The 18,156-nt window shown below is 33.6% G+C and overlaps 1 protein-coding gene across 1 annotated transcript; it reads left to right on the top strand.

Annotated features, from left to right (window-relative positions):
• The first annotated feature begins 13,325 nt into the window (after positions 1-13,325).
• On the top strand, positions 13,326-17,575 carry LOC131630474 (probable serine/threonine-protein kinase At1g54610). The gene is made up of 7 exons (XM_058901244.1): positions 13,326-13,963; positions 14,058-14,342; positions 15,135-15,452; positions 15,927-16,154; positions 16,232-16,332; positions 16,411-16,528; positions 17,034-17,575. Exons 1-7 carry the CDS (start codon positions 13,667-13,669, stop codon positions 17,355-17,357), a joined length of 1,671 nt encoding a protein of 556 aa, XP_058757227.1. The 5' UTR covers positions 13,326-13,666; the 3' UTR covers positions 17,358-17,575.
• Positions 17,576-18,156: the final 581 nt, after the last annotated feature.

Genomic DNA, 18,156 nt, shown 5'->3' on the forward strand with positions numbered 1-18,156 from the left:
AATAAATTATTTTTTAATAAAAAGATTATTGTGATCATTTTAACTAATTATTAATTTACATTTAAAATAGTATATAACTTTTAAAAATTAACTTTAGTAATTGAATATTAATAACAAAAAAATATAATTTGAAATAATTTTTATTTTAAGATACAATATTTTGTAAGAAAATAATAATAATTTTAGTTTTAAAAAATTATTTCTATTAAAATGAATTTAAAAATATACTTGAAAAGGTGTGTTATTGTATAAAATACAAAAATATGTGTCACTTATCATTAACTTTAATTTATATGATTCAAAATATTATTATATTAATATATGTAATGAAGTTTATACAATTAAAATATTGTTTGCACAATTAAATATTAGAAAAATGTTTTGTTATTGATGTCATTTTACAAATATATGTTATCAAAAATGTAAATAGAATATATATATATATATATATATATATATATATATATATATATATATATATATATAAAAGAGAGAGAGAGAGAGAGAGAGAGAGAGAGAGAGAGAGAGAGAGAGAGAGAGAGAGAGAGAGAGAGAGAAATGTATTACTTATTCAATTGTAACATACTACTATTATTTATAGTCAAATTCTATTGATTATGGTATTTTTGTAAATAATACCTAAACAAAAATAATATTTGTTTACGGGAAAAAAATATTTTATTGATCTAAATATTTTTATATACGAAAATGATATTTATAATCCAAAAAACTTATATTCAAAAAAGGTATATTGGGGAAAACACTATTGTTGATCTAAATATTTTTATGTAAACGATACCTAAACATAAATAATATTTGTATATGGAAAAATCTATTAATGATCTAAATATTTTTATATATGAAAAATGGTATTTATGATCCAAAAAAATTTTATTCAGAAAAGGTATACGAAAAAAATTATTATTAATTTAAATATTTTTATATACGAAAATTTACACTTTTTTTTCTAAAACCATACGGAAAATTTACTATTATTGATCTAAGTATCGTTTAAATAGTAAACAACACCATTATGATCCAAATTTTTATATATGAAAAATGGTATTTATGATCCAAAAAAATTTATTCAAAAAAGATATACGAAAAAAAACTATTATTGATCGAAATATTTTTATATACGAAAATTTACACTTTTTTTCTAAAACCATACAGAAAATTTACTATTATTGATCTAAGTATCATTTAAATAGTAAACGACACTATTATCAATAGTGTCGTTTACTAAACAATAGTGTCAAACAATTATATTTTTAAATTGACACGTGACTATTATCGTTTAGTTCAATTGACAAATGTCAAAAAAAATCCAGACTAGACATATTTTTCTGGATTTGAACACGTGGATTAGCTAGTTTGATATAAAAACAAAAACAATTATTTAAAAAGATTTTTTTAAAAAAAGTGTTTTACAAAAAACAAATCAATAGTTAATTATTTTTCTGTTTCTTTCCTATAAATCTCATAAATATATGTTTTTCTTCATTTGTATATCAAATCTTTCTCACTTCTAAATAAAACATTAATTACCCAAAGGTGCAATGTCTCCATTTCTTCGAAAAGTTTTTTTGTTCTGTGTTTTATTGTTTTTATCAATACATAATATTTTTGGAGTTCATGTACATGATGTTAACTCTGTTGATCATCTTTTCAGACATTATATAAATGTTTTTAACACTTTAGAAGGCAATTTAGATTTAACTCTTCATTGCAAATCCAAAGACGATGATCTCGGAGTTCATCTTTTACATCATGGTGAAGTATTTAGTTGGAATTTTAAACCTACTTTAATTGGTACAACACAATACTATTGTTCATTTGTATGGAATAATGAGTTGCATTGGTTTGATATATACATTCATGGTGATGATGGTAGAGCTGCTTGTGATTATTGCAATTGGAATATATATAAATCAGGACCATGTAGAATTCAAGAACGAGAATCACCTGTACAAAAGCCTGCTTGCTATCCATGGAATAAAAATTAATATAGTATATATTTTTAATTTTAATAAATGTTCTTCTTGAATATAGAGAACATAATGTGTTACCTTAAATGAATATTGTATTAATTAAATGAATGTTGTTTGAAATATATATGATGAATTTCTCTATTTTGCAAGTTTTAACTATGTTATATGGGAGTATGTTAAAAAGAGTCCATTTTAATATAATAAATCTTTTTTTTTATGTTTTAAAACATTGACAATGATTTAAAATAAGTGTGTAACTTGAGAGTGATTTTTGTTAAATTATAATTTCTTGTGTCGAGAAGATTTGATTTGATTTAGAAGTGTGAAAACAGTTTGTTGCACACATATTTGATTTAAATTTAAATTAGATAGATTTGATTTAGATCTAAAATATATTAGATTTGATTTAGTTCTAAAATAGGTATTTTAGGCTTTTATAATTTTGGGTATTGGCTTAGAGAGCAAGCTAACCTAAATCTATAAATAGAGAGAGTAACCCCTATTTTTGTTATCAAGTCAAGAGGTTGTATTCACAGAATTTGCAGTTGCAAGTGGAAAACAACAGTTTGTGGGCAGAGAGTTACTCAGCAGAAACCTTAATATTTTCTTTTTTTAAATTTTTTTCTCTTTTCATTAGTATTGTGTGGTGAAAACAATTTTTTCATCAAGATTGATTGAAATTCATCATAAATTTTGGTGGATTTCCAACAATTTTTTAAGAACTTGATAGTTCATTTGATAGACCCTCTTACATATATGACCGGGGCAAATTGAGTTTTTTTTTTTGGAAGAAAAGAAATTGTATAAATTTCCACAACAATTAAGTACAAAGTGGCCCATAGGGCCCAACAAATGCCTAACTAAGCAAGACAAAAACAGACCAACTAAAAGCAACTGGCACACCACGCAGGGGGCCTCCTAATTCACTAACAAATTAGCAATTCTTTCTCTATATTTTGGACTCTCCCATATTCTATTAACAGTATTCTCTATAATACTATCCACTACAAGACCTTCCCTATAATCTCTATTAAACACCTTTTTATTTCTTTCTATCCACACGGTGTAGATTGTTTCCGCTACCGCTACCTGTACAAACTTGCTCCTCCAATTCTTGCTACTGCAGATTCTTTCTAGCCACTTTCTTTCTTGGCTCCACCCTTGGACATTATGAGTAACATTCAGCCACTCCAAAATTGTTTCCCATATCTTCTTAGTGTAGTAGCACTCAAAGAAAAGATGTTGCACATCTTCATTGCACCTGCAAAACAAGCATTTCAGATCAGTAGCAACACCAAACTTGCCCATACGGTCCTTTGTCGCTAGCCTGTTTTGGCATGTCAGCCAGAGGATAAACACCGTGCGGGGTCTAGCTCGATTCCTGCATACCAGCACCCTCCAATCCACTTTAGGTAAATGCATCATTTGCTTTTATACAAAGCATCGGTTCGGAAGCCATTACCCATGTACACAAGCCTGTTGTCATTTCTAATATTCAGCACCTGTTTGGTAATCCATGAACCACTTCCTTTAACTCCCATCTGCAAAACATTTGCATTCTTTATGTAATACATGTGTATCCACCGGACCCAAAGTGTGTCAGCTTTACAGCATAGGTTCCATAAAAGTCTACTCAAGCAAATTTTATTCCAGATTTGAAGATTAATAACCCCCAGGCCCCCATTCTTAACCGGAGTACAAACCTTTTCCCATGACACGGGAGATCTTCTCGTAATGCTATCAGTCCCCGACCAAACAAACGACCGACATTTTGCTTCCAAGTGCCTTATTACCCCTTTAGGTAGTGGAAGGCAGCTCATCCAATAATTGGCACAACCAAACACCACACTCTTAACCAGCCGCACCATGCCTGCATAGCTCAGCATGTGTGAGCTCAAGTGGTTCATTTTGACACCAATTTTCTCCGCAAGGGCCATGCACTGATTGTTGTTCAACTTTCTGCTCGCCAGAGGAATGCCTAGGTACTTAAACGGTAGCTGGCCCTTGGAAAAACCAATTATTCTTTCAAGGCTACATATGTCCCGATCCTCCATACCTCCACAAAATAGCTGACATTTGCTTGGATTCATCTGCAAGCCAGTAGACCGAGAAAACTCATTAAACTTGTCCATCATAAGCTGAACAGATCTGCAGTCACCTCTGGAGAACAGCAGAAGATCATCCGCAAAGCTCAATTCCACCAAGTTTATCTTCTTACATTTGCTATGGTGCTGAAATCCATGAGTATCTCTCAGACAATCCAACTTTCTATGAAGGTACTCCATAATGATCACAAACAATAAAGGCGAAATAGGGTCGCCCTGCCGTAATCCTCTTGCCGCTTTCATTACCTTAGACCTTTTACCATTTATGTTAAACTGATAGGATACAGTAGACACTGCCAACATAATCCATTTGATAAATTTTCTCGGAAAGCCAACTTCAGCCAGTATACACTTCATAGCCACCCAATCAACAGAATCATACGCTTTTTTAATGTCCATCTGAACCATGCATCTAGGAAGTCCACCTTTCCTGTTATACCCCCTTACTAGTTCATACGCCATAAGGATGTGATCGTGGATCTTCTGCCCGGGAACAAATGCAGCTTGGTTCTTGCTAATGACACTACCTAGAACCTTGTTTATTCTGCTTGCAAATTGAGTATTAATCCTTAAATAATTTACACGTTAGGTGTTTGCTTGGTCTTTTTTTATTTGTAATTTGTTCCCATGAATTTAACACCCTTGTGCTAGTTAATTAATTCCCTTTACTTATATTTTTTTATATACTTTATCAAATTTTATTGCAAAAATAAAAATAGAGAGCAAATCTATTTAAATTTAAGGGTTAAATATGTTTGTAGTCCCGATAAATATTTAAACTTTTGCTTTTAATCCTTCTAAAATTTTCCTTCAAACATTGGTCCTCTTAAAATTTTTCGTCCCCAATTTTAGTCTTTGCCGTCTATTTGATCTAACGGAAGTTGACGTGGCAATGCCACGTAGCACGCCACATCACTTAAAGTCAACACTATAAAAAACGAGACAAATTACGGGGGTTTGAAACCTCCTTTATATAACTGAAAAATAATTAAAAAAAGAAAAGAAAAAGAGTCTTCTTCATCCTCTTCCCCTCTCTTCCACCACTCAAATCATCTTCTTCCGCTTCTCTCTTCAACTTTCTCACCATAAATTTAGATTTTAGAATTCTTTGAATGTGAATGGAAAGGTTGTTTGCATTCTCTCAGTGAATTTCTCTTTTTGCTTGTCTTGGTTTACAAGTGAACATGAACTGTTTGACAAAATGCCTCAAAGAAATAGAAAGTAAACTCAAATCTAAGAAATAGAAAGTAAACTCAAATTTGTTGTATTATAATAGTTGAGCACAATATCATTCTCTGATTGAAACTGAGAGATGCTTATATTTTCACTTTTTAATTTACTCATTTTCTTTATGGAAACTTTGAAATCAAACACTTCCCATTAGAACATGGGTAGGATTCATTAATGTCATACTGAGATTCTAAAAACAACTTGTATATGTAATAGTTGATGGAAATGTACTAAACAAAGTGTATAAGAAGTTGATCACATTAAGTTTTAACCCTGTCATAAATCATAAAATATATTATGATAAGGTATATGATTGGGAGGATAAGTTCCACTGGAAGGGTCAACTATGATCCTTGATATGAAGTATATGAAAGCCTATACATTCCAGAACATCTTTCTTTCTCCAACATAGTTGCCTCTTGAGGAAATTGAATATTACTTTGTACAATGGCAACACAACCCAGAAGCTATTAATGAAAAATAAAAGACCAATCTGCATCCACATAAAAATTGAATCATGCTTTGTAAGTCAGACACAGCGAGACCGAGGAAGCGCTGCGATTACACTCGTCAGAGTGAAAAGAGACAGAAGAGACACCCATTACCATTTCTGTCGTGGTATAAATGTGATAAAAGTGACAAAAGATCTTTTTTTATGTTGTAGACGGACATGCTTTGCAAATGGAATTTAATGTGATAAAAGTATGACATTCAGTTTGGGAATATTAATGTTAGCTTGCTACTAAATTGTTTATAAACATCAAAGGAGTACAACATATTTTTGTTATGCTTGTATGTGCTTGCATAGGATCTTTCATAACTAGGCTATTGAAAATACAAATGGGTCATGCTAACGAGTGCCCCAGGGGCACTCTTTAAGCATTCTAAATAAAGAAAATATTATTTCAAAAGTTCACCATTTCAATTTTCGATGCATTAATTACGCATATTTCCAAGAAAAACTTACTTTTTAAAGCTATTAAAGAGTGCCCCTGGGGCACTTGTTAGCATTTCCCATAACAAATTAAGGCTTAAAAGGTTTGCTAGATGATGGGCAATCATGATGTGAGCAATATTATATGATGTGAGCAATATTATGTTGTATCTTTTTTGGTTGGAATTTCTAAGTAGACCTTTTCCCTTTATTGACTTTAATATTGCATGCATCTCAGTGATACATTTCAGTAGTATTGCTGAAAGAATACATTTCAGCAATACATTTCAGTGATATTGCATGCATATAAATAGCATCCTCTAAAATAATATTTCCATTCACATTCAAAGAATTCTAAAATTTATATTTATAATGAGAAAGTTGAAGAGAGAAAAGGAAGAAGATGATTTTGATGGAGGAAGAGAGGGGAATAGGAGGAAGAAGACTTTTTTTTTTAATTATTTTTCAGTTATTTAAAGGGGATTTCAAACCACCACAATCTGTCTCGTTTTTTGTAGTGTTGACATTCAGTAACGTGACGTGCCACATCAGCTCCCGTTAGACCAAATAGATGGTAGGGACGGAAAATTTTAGGAGGACCAGTGTTTGAAGGAAAATTTTAGAAGGACTAAAAGCAAAAGTTTGAATATTTAAAGGGACCACAAACATATTTAACCCTAAATTTAAATAGGGTGACTAGTTTAATGGGTGACAAAATTTATAATTAAAAATATAATTAACTTTTTATTAATAAACTCAAATTTTATTCATACAAAAAAATAAAAATAAATAAACTAAACCAAATAAAAAATACTAAAAAAATAATTTTAGACTTTTGATAAGACAAATATTGTGTAATTAATATCGTATGTCATAATATTAAATAAAATACATTTATTTTTGTTAAAAGAATATTTTTTTTATCTAGCAATAAATGCTGGTTTTTATTTTCATAAATATACAATTTAATATAATTATTTAATTTTAGATAAAAATATTTTTAATTTCAATTGTTTGTTAGTTGAAAGTTCGCACCAAATACAATTGTTTTCTTTGATTGTTTTATGAGTTTTTTACTTGTCAAAAAATGCAGATGTGCATAGTATCTCTATGGAGGTAGAGAATACTATGAAATCTTAGTAGTTATATAACGGTTAAGGCTTGTTTGCGGGTGCAAGATGCCTTGTATGATGGAATTATGGTGTTTTTGGTGATAAAAAAAGGTCAACTTGTGTGAGATGACAGGCTATGAATTATGCGTAATACTGGTATGATATGTCTATCACCTGTAAGAAGAGAAGTATTTATAGAGGCCCTTGGGCTTAGGGTTTAAGAAACCCTTAGAAGCAGTAACCGCTCTCCCCTTGATTAGGGGGAGATTGTTAGCAACCTATTTTCTAGGAATTCATGGTATGACTCAGCCTACGTGACTTATGGAGAGATAGTGGTATTGTGAAAGTGTATACTATGATGGCGAGCCCCTATACTACGCAAAGGCAGCGCCCAAGAGACACCTTACGAGGTGACGACCCTTATGCACGGGGGCTTGTAAAGGGCGAAATGTTTTTAGGCTTCTTGCAGATTTTGCCTCGTGATTAGTGGTGGACCCTTTAAACAAAGGCAGTCTTCTTAATGAGAGGTGAGTACCTCAGCATAAGGGCGGGTACCTTTGCTAAATGTGAGTCCCTCAGCATGAGGGTGAGTTCCTTATCATGAGGCGGTCTTCTTGAATATCTATAATAAACAATGATATTTTTTATATTTTGTATGTTAGACTTCACGGAAAAGATCCTTGCCGCATATAAAGGCAATATATTGTCTGGTGGACTTCATGACGAAGATCCTTGCCACATATAAAGACAATATTTTGTATGTTAGACTTCATGGCAAAGATTCTTGCCTCCTATAAAGGCAATATTATTTATGATGGACTTCATGGTGAAGATCTTTGACGCCTTATAAAGGCAATGGTTTGTATTCTGGACTTCATGGAGAAGATCCTTGCTGCCTATAAAGGCAATATTTTGTATGTTGGACTTTATGACAAAGATTCTTGCAGCCTAAAAAGACAATATTTTTATGCTGAACTTCATGGTGAAGATTATTGCCGCCTATAAAGGCAATATTTTGTATGGTGGACTTCATGGTGAAGATTCTTTCTGCCTATACAGTCAATATTTTGTATGTTGGAATTCATGGCAAAGATACTTGCCGCCTATAAAGGTAAAATTTTGTATACTGAAATTCATGGCAATGATCCTTACCACATATAAAGGCAATATTTTGTATGTTTGACTTCATGGAGAAGATCCTTGTCGCCTATGAAGGCAATATTTTGTATGCTGGACTCTTCGCCAGAGGGAATAAGAGTTTCCTCAGGCAAGTCAAAAAATTGAATATCGCACAAGAGGTGCAACTGATGTCTAGCCTAAGAGACTTAGTTTTAAGTCTTGCCGGAGGGATTGTTAGCAATCTTGCCCGAGAGGTCCAACTCCTCGCCTGAGGGACTTATACTCTCATCAACCATGCTTCATATTGATTATAGGTGATTTTCATAAATATGTGAAAGTTATTTCTATACTGGCCTAATGTTTTTTACTTACATTCATTTCTCTTAATATGTTGGCAGGGTTTTTAAATGGACAACTCTCATCAAGGAACTTAGGACGTGATAAAAGATAACTCAATCGCGTGGGAGGATAAATAGAAGTTGGATATTGTCACTGCCTTTGTCGACAAGGGTGGTTTGGATAATGACTTCACCGATGTGGGTTCTTCCTCAAAATAGGGGGATGCTTCCTCTCGAAGGGAATAAGAGGATGTGAAACAAGTATGACAGGTGCATCATCCCTCTTCATGAAATCCTGTTTTATATGATAGTTTTTGTGTTCCTTTCAATAACTTCAAGGTGGATTTTCTAAATGGCCTGACGATAGCTCCTTCACAACTACACCTGGTGAGTTGGGTATACGTCAAAGTAATCTAGTATTGGTGCAAGTGTAAGAAGATTGTCCCGACCTTGGTGTAAGTAATCGATGAATGCTAAATTGTTGTGAACCTGAGTGTGAATAATTAGCACTCATCGACTTAATTCATTTGCTTTTCGTCAATAAACCTCAACTTTAGTGTATACTCGGTATAGTTTACGTTATATTGTATATGTTGTGTATTGTGTAAATATCATTGAGTTTAATTATTTTTTCTCATTTTTGTAGGTATCCAAGCATTGATATTTATTCATTGGTAGATAGAGAATTGAATAAGCTTTCCAAGCTTCGAACCGAGCGCAATTTAGAGTTATGATTCTCATGTTATGACCGAAACAAGATTTCAAGTTTCTGCAGAGCGGGCTAAGCGGGGTCTGCACGTTTTGTAAAGTGTATAGATAGAAATGTAAATAGATTTTTAGGGTTATGTTTTAGGGTATATGTTACCAAAGTCATCATCTTCATTTTTCTTAGGTTAGAGCTTAGAAAACAACATTTGGAGGTTGTAATCGGATGATCCTGAGTCAAAGCTTCTTTGCTCGTGATTGACACCGTGAAAGATTGGGGTTTCTCCTCTTTTCTTCTCTTTGCAATCCTCTAGGGTTGGGGTTTTGTATGTAAGTATACTTTGTTGTGTATGTATATTTATTGCTTATGGTATTGTATGAAATCTCTTTTACAAATCAATGTTGATGTTTATCCTTGTTTTTGCTTTGTGCTAGGATTTGAGTTGCTTTAGACATAAATTCCTCAAATCTTGTTATTGGATGAATATTTGTTAGGTTCTATACTCTAGTTATATATTTAGGCTTAATAATCACTTTGGGTATCGACTCTTAATGCCTCTGTGTTGGTTGAGTTGCGCGAGACATCGCCGACGAGATCTAAATGATTGATATCTCACTTTGCGTTAGACGTAATCTTGGTGTGAGTGGTACATGATGATGTTGGCGAGTGAATTAGGTTGAGTACAACTGAGTGACGAGTTTAAGTATTTAATAGGTATGTGAAATTCATTCCCAATAATTCTCTCCTTTCCGAAGAATGAAATTCTTTTTATGTTCATATGTTTAATTCCCACATTTACCATTTTAAACCCATTCAAACCCAAAATCAAGAACGCGAGACTTGTCAAATGGCAATTCGATAATCACTAATCCCTATGGATATGATATGATAAAATTAATTAAATACTTATTTTTTCTTTTCTCTTTATCGCTTCAGCAGTAATCCATTATTATTGTAAGTGTAAGAAGAATGTAAACAAAGTTATGCTGATTTAGTGTGTGGTCAAGGTTTGATTTCCCTTTAGAAGAACAATAATATGTTTGAGGTTTACTCTGAGAGAGTGAAGAACTTCAAGAACCGATATTACATAGTTGTGTCCCTTATAGAGGTGGCTCACATTAGCCTATGAAAAATAGAGTTTGAGTCGCTTTCCCAATGTTCGGGTCATTTCTCAAAGTTCTGGCGTCAGAATCATTTTTTGAAGGACGTTGGGCCTTATGTTTACAACATGAGCAAATTGTCCTAGGAAGAATCTCGAAGAGGAAATTGTTATCTTTCTTTGATGAGTTGGGTTTTGTTGACATAATTGCTCCTTTTGAGGCGTCATCAAAGAAACAAAATAAACGATATATAGAAACGCGCCTACTGTTGGAAATTTCTACCAAAGAAGAGACAAGTCATACTTGGGGACTAACATATGAAAATTTTCTTTTCCTTACTGCTTTTTTGGGGACAACTCCCTTGTCTTACTTATTTTTTATTTGTATATAAGATGACATATCATCAGACAATGCTACAAATGAATAGTACCCATAGGGTCTTCCTTTCACCTACAAAGGTCATAAATATACAAGCTACTGGATGTGTACTAGGCACGGGGTCCTCTTCCGGTTTATCTTCCCTCCACATTCCTGTCTTGATTCCAACAAAACAACTAGGATTCTCTTGACTAGCTTGTGACAGAGGGTGCTTTGTGCACCTTGTCGAGGTTGGTTGGGAGAGTTCCTCCCACGGGTCCGACTGTTGAAATGCTCTCAGGGGAAGTCTAGTCCTAAGGAAGGTTCAGCGTGACTCGAATTTTTGGGGAATTTCGGTACCTTATTTATGAAGAAGATTATACCTATTTTTTAGCAAGGTTAAATTCGTTCATCAAGAGGAGTTTGTGAAAATGGCATATCAAGTGCGTTCGACATATGCCATCTTGGAATTTGGTGCTATGGGAAATGGATAAATATTTTTCTTCACCATATTACAAAAGAGAAGGAAATGATTCAGGAACACATCATAGTTTTCATTATTGAGGATCTTACTAATGAGGACAATTTGGTGAGAGAGATAGGAATCAATGTGAAGACTTTCAAGTACCCTCACCAGCTGGCCGATAGGGTGCAAATACTTGGGCAAGAGATAAAGCAGAAATATGACTTTATATCATTCACTTGGTCGACACTTTCCACAACGAAGGCCACTTTTGCTGAGGAGAACCAATAATTTGAATCCTAGCGCAAGATAGTGCAGAAGTTAGAGGCATCTATGAGCGAGCCTCGAGAAGTTTATAAGAAATCTGAAGACGTTCCTCGGAATATGCGTCTAAAAAACCTCAAGCTATCTAAAGAGTATACAAAGTCAGTGGAAGATATTTTCTCCATTATGTAGGTTTCTTTTAAAAATGTATTGCATCATGTGGAATTTTCCATTCCACTGTGCTCATTTCAAGAGAGCAAATCCGTCTCGATTAGGATATGGTTGATGGGAAACCAATTTTTTTTGGAGATGAGTCAGGCTTATAGTAAGTTGTTTTTTGTTCGAGATGAGCCTACCTGATGTAACATTTACTGTAAATAAGTTGCATAATTAGTGCTTCATGGAATTCCCTTATTTTGTTTACTTACCATTGTTTTTTACACGTTATGGTGTTGCTTTAATTCGTCGAGTTTGTTTATCTGGGAATTCACTATTTTGCGAGGTTGTACCCATAAGTTTTGTTAGACATCTCTGAGGACTGTGCCAGACCAAGGGTCGGTACCCCTTTCCCTGCCCCCAAGTTTCAAATCATTATATGCCTACATGTGGATGAACTCTCGACAACAAGTTCAAATGAAATTGAAGAGACAAAATTCAGTACCAACATGAAGAATGAATTTAAGATGTCAGATCTAGGAATGTTGACTTTTTTTCTAGTATGGAATTTTTAAACACAAAACATGAATTTTTTTTGCACCAAAAGAAATATGTAGAAGATATATTGAAGACATTTAAGATGAGAAATTACAACACTATAATTACTCTCATGGAAATAAGCATCAAATTGAAGGACACATATGATAGATTGGTAGATGGATCCTTGTACAAGCAAATCAGTGCTTCACTAAAGTACCTATGCAACTATATATATATATATATATATATATATATATATATATATATATGACATTTTCCTTTACGTGGGTCTCGTAAGTAGATTCATGGAGGAACCAAGATCATACTCTTTATTTGCAGTTACAAGAATTCTCATATACATTAAAGACACTGCAAATCATGGTATACTCAAGAATGGAGGCAAATGCTTATGGCTATTTTTATAATTTATCATATAAAAATAAAATATTAAAATCAATTTTAAATTTAATAAAAATCAAATATTAATAATCCTAAAATTACTAGTGTGTTTGAGACCAAACTTTGTGTCGAACTGAAAATATAATTGGTAACTTTATCCTCAACATTTTCATGTCCTCTCTTACTCCTTGTTTAAAGCAATAAATGCAAATTTACTCCATATGGTGTAAGTAATATTTATTACACAAGACATGGTAGTTGGAAGTAACCTCATGTGTCAGATTTGATGAAAAATCTCGAATCTGAAATTTGAGAATTGAATTCAAAACCATTAACTTCATTCACCATTGGTACTAGTCCATTAATTCCAATATTAAATAATCACACCTAAATTCATGAAAAGGATTTACGTAGTAGATCAATTCAATTCAAACCATAAAGTCAAATATCAAGAAAAATTAAACTAGTGGAAGAAATTTATTTTTCTACGAAAAATAAGAAATTCAACCTTTCTAGTTCTTAAAATCAAATGACGTCATGTCGTTTTGAAGTTTCTTCTCTCTCATAGCCACAGCCACCATTTAACTGACAACACCAGCTCAGACTTTCAGACGCAGTGGCATTTTCGTTATTTCATCCTCTTGCCGTGTCGTTTCTTCAACGCTTCTCTACTCATTACTTTCTCATTCACTCTAACTTTTTAACCAAAAGTTCATAGCCTTTTTCTTCGCTTTTCACTCTTTTTAGAAACCACCGTTATCGCCGCCGCACACGACGGCGATTTTGCAACTCTTTGATTTCATGTGTTTTTTAAACTCTATAGCCGTTATTGTACGTTGCCTCATCTAACGGATGGGTTGCGTGCTTGGGACGGCGGCCGGTGACGGAGATCAACGTCGTCGACGGAGAGAGCAGCGTAAGGATTCTTCTGAAGGGAGAAATAATGTCGTTAGGGTTCGAGAGAAGCAGACGAGTCGTCATACTGGAGATTTTCCGGGGAATCTTCCGGCGTTGGAGAACCGGAAACCTATGCTTGATCCGTGCGCGGTGAATCAGCAGGGTTGGCCGTCGTGGTTGATGGCTGTTGCCGGTGAAGCAATCGGCGATTGGACTCCTCGTCGTGCAAACACCTTTGAGAAGCTTGCTAAGGTACTTCCAACTCCATTTCCGTTTCAGAAACCGATGCATTTCTTTTTTGTTGAATCACTGATTTTTCTGTGTTGATGTGTTTGTGTTTGTTTAGATTGGGCAAGGGACGTATAGTAATGTGTATAAAGCTAGAGACCTTATTACAGGGAAGATTGTGGCTTTGAAGAAAGTGAGATTTGATAATCTAGAACCAGAGAGTGTCAAGTTTATGGCAAGAGAGATACTTGTTTTGAGGAAACTCGATCACCCGAATGTCGTAAAGCTTGAAGGATTGGTTACTTCTAGAATGTCATGTAGTCTTTATTTGGTGTTTGAATATATGGAACATGATCTTGCAGGTCTTTCAGCTGGTCAAGGTGTTAAGTTCACTGAATCTCAGGTACTATAATTTTAACCTCATGTTTGCTTGCTATACTTAAGTAATGATCAAGTTTGGGTATAATAGAGGTTGTAGTTTATTGATTTTGTTTCCTTTTAATGTGATTAATAACATAAAGTTCTTTCATTTGGTTAGCATTAATTTTCTTTGTAGAGTGTAGGCTTTTGATTCTGCTCCTAGGCTTTTTGAAGGGATATTGGGTCCCTTCACTATTCTTACCATATTTAGTTTTCTATTTATTTCATGATTCATGAATCTATATTGTCCAAGCTTATATACTTTTAAATGACATTTTCTATCTGATGCAACTGCTTTGAATTTCCTTTATATATATTTATTTGTAGAAAGTGAGACTATTAACTTATTGCCTAAAATTGTGAATGATTTTGCTTTTTGCTCTTATATGGAAAGAGTTTTACTTAAGCAAGCTGTTATATTTTGAACAAAATAATTTTTTTGTGTTTGTTGATTAGTCTCCTATATTATTTGGTTGTTATGAAAATATTTTTTCAATTTTAGTCTACTCTTACAAATAGAAAACAGAGATTGCACATCATATAGGGAGGTTGACTTTACATGTATACAACTGCAATATAAATATTAAATCATACCGGGCTTATTACCTGTTTCGAACATTAAATCCTTGGTGAAATCACGTGAAGCTGAGCTACTTATTTAATCATCGGTGAGAGTGAGACTAGATGGAAGAAAGACTGTCATATTATGATAAAATGTTAAAAGAAAACCCATACTGAAAGGCTAAATTGTCTCTCAGTGTCTTCTCTATGACAGGTTAAATGCTTTATGAAGCAATTACTTTCTGGTCTTGAGCATTGCCACAGTCGAGGCGTGTTGCACCGTGATATCAAGGGTTCCAATCTGCTTATTGACAACGAAGGAATCCTTAAAATTGCAGATTTTGGGTTGGCAACTTTCTATAATCCTAAGCAAAAGCAGTGCATGACGAGCAGAGTTGTGACACTTTGGTATCGCCCCCCTGAGCTTCTTCTTGGAGCTACATTTTATGGTGTGGGAATTGACCTTTGGAGTGCTGGTTGCATTTTGGCAGAGCTGCTTGCTGGGAAGCCAATCATGCCTGGCCGAACAGAGGTATTGCTTTTCATCTTGTTTATAGATCCTAATTGTGATGCTTTCATCTATTTTCAAATATTTCAAGTAATCGGTTTAGTAGTTTGCTCGCGGTTCATCTTGTTCCTTAAAAGAGTATCACTTTTGAGGTCTTGTGTGCAGGTAACATCTATTTTTCTGACCATTTAATTGGAATATTTTCTAGACACCAACCAAATTGGGTAAGTTAGAGGCTTATGTTGGGCTGTGTCATGAACTTTGAATAAAGAAAAAATGCTGAAGAGAGATGGTTTAAAAAAAAATTACAGAAAATGAGAACCATTCCATTTAGGGCAGTTGTTATGATATTCAGTTTATGCTACAAATATTTTTGGGTTGCAGTATAACCTCACAAATTCCTTTATCTGCATCGGGATGTCTTTTTTTTTTTCTTGCTCTAGAAATGTGTATTTTTCAGTGTGATGTATTACTGACTTTTAGGTTGCTTGGGGCTAGGTTGAACAACTACACAAAATCTTTAAGTTGTGTGGCTCTCCAGCTGAGGAATATTGGAGGAAGCATAAATTGCCAAATGCTACTATCTTTAAGCCACAGCAGCCATATAAACGTTGTATCTCAGAAACATTCAAGGATTTTCCTCAATCTTCACTACCTCTAATTGAAACTCTTCTTGCAATCGATCCTGATGGCCGTAAGACTGCCTCAGATGCTCTAAATCATGACGTAAGTAATCCCTGTGGATTAACCTTACATCTGAGAATTTTGATGCAACACATTTCACATCTGTTTTCTATCTGCAGTTTTTCACCACTGAGCCCTATGCGTGTGAACCGTCAAGTTTACCAAAGTATCCTCCTAGCAAAGAATTGGATGTAAAAATGAGAGATGAAGAAGCCAGAAGGTTATCTTATTCTTTTTCGTATTTAACTTCATTACTCACTCTGGTCAGTTGCTCACATGTTTTTCATTTCAATCTCAGGCAAAAAGCACTAAATGGAAAAGCTAATGCAGATGGTGGCAAAAGAGTCAGAGCACGGGAGCGTGGTCGTGCCATGCCGGCTCCAGAAGCCAATGCAGAGATCCAAACAAACTTAGATGTAAGTCAAACATAGTACTTATTTTGTCTGTTATACTCATACTTGACACTAGTAATTTTTATTGTGTAGCATATGTTACACGATTTGTCTGTAGTTATTATACTTTCTTGCTCCTTCAACCCAAGCTCTAGCATGTCACACACTTTCATGAATAATGAATATCTTTAAGTACCTTAAAGTTAAAGTCATGTACTGACTGACATACACTCAGGACTAATTTAAGTACCTTTTCATGAAATCTTGTCACTGGTATTTATAAATCATAATGTCACCTGGAACTTGTGACTTAGATTCTTAAGCATTTCTTTACATGAGATTCTCTGATCATGTCTACCCTGATATTTAAAATATTACTTGTGATTTTTTTTTTTGTTTTCTTTTGATTGAAAGACATTGAACTTTGTGAGAAATTTGGTTGACTTGATGATGCTCTCATAGTGAATCGAGCTTTTCATTAAAATAATGTCTTGAGCAAACATGACATGTGTGTCTCACTGAATTTCAGAGGTGGAGAGTTGTGACCCACGCAAATGGAAAAAGCAAGAGTGAGAAATTTCCACCTCCTCATCAAGATGGAGCTGTTGGATATCCACAAGATTCATCAAGTAAAGGACCTGTTTCATTTGGTGCCCCAGACACATCCTTTAGTTCAGGGATATTCAATATGAAACCATCTGGTTCTTCTAGAAATCATGACGGTACAGGACTTCACAAAGGGACAAAAACTAAAAAAGAAGAGTCTCAGATGGGTTCATCATGGAAATTTATGCGGCCGTTCAAACCATCAACAATTGGACTTTCAATGGATTTATTATTTAGGAGCAAATAATAATCAGTTTCATTTGATTTTAGCATCCTATAATGAGATAAAGAATGATTTAGGCCTTGATAATCTTTTTTGGCATGGCTTTCAATTTTTTCTCTCCTGTATTTCTCCTATTTTTTGGTATTTAATTTGCATAAAGTTGTTGTTGTATAATCATCATCTACAATGGGGATATATTTGTATATCTTAGGATCAAATCCACTGCTGTACAGTTTTGGGAAGCACTAATTCTTCATGACCTTGGAAATGTTGTTCCATCAAGCAAGAAAATGGTTTTATTTTTCTTTTTAAGTGCTGTCACGTCTAATGAGGAATAAAGGACAAAAATCATAGAGTCTTGGTTGTTGAACCAGATATAGAATTTGTATTATGTTAAATGAGCCAACCAACGCTTAATCGCCTCCTCAATCTTCGCTTTCTACACTATTTCATCCATATGTTTGGATTGAGTCTGTGCACTCGTCATCCATGACATGATATACTCCCTTCCACTTTCCAACTATAAGACTAGCGTAAGATAAATAATCAATCACCCTAACCAAACCAAACCATCTCCACTTTCACATGTAATGTGGAATAAATAATTATTAATTACTAGTCTTATAGTTATTGAGAACAAAGCCATGAGGAATTAATTATAATTTCATAAACAATAAAAAATATATAGACAAATTTAAAAAACTGCATATACATTTTTTATTCGGTTTGAATAAACAAATTTATTTAATTATTATAAATAATTAGTTATTATTATTTATATCGGGGGAGGTTATTTGTTCTTTTTATAAAGAGTTAGTTTATA

Source organism: Vicia villosa, unplaced genomic scaffold (genome assembly GCF_029867415.1).
Source record: "Vicia villosa cultivar HV-30 ecotype Madison, WI unplaced genomic scaffold, Vvil1.0 ctg.000685F_1_1, whole genome shotgun sequence".
In the NCBI taxonomy this organism is placed as follows: domain Eukaryota; kingdom Viridiplantae; phylum Streptophyta; class Magnoliopsida; order Fabales; family Fabaceae; genus Vicia; species Vicia villosa.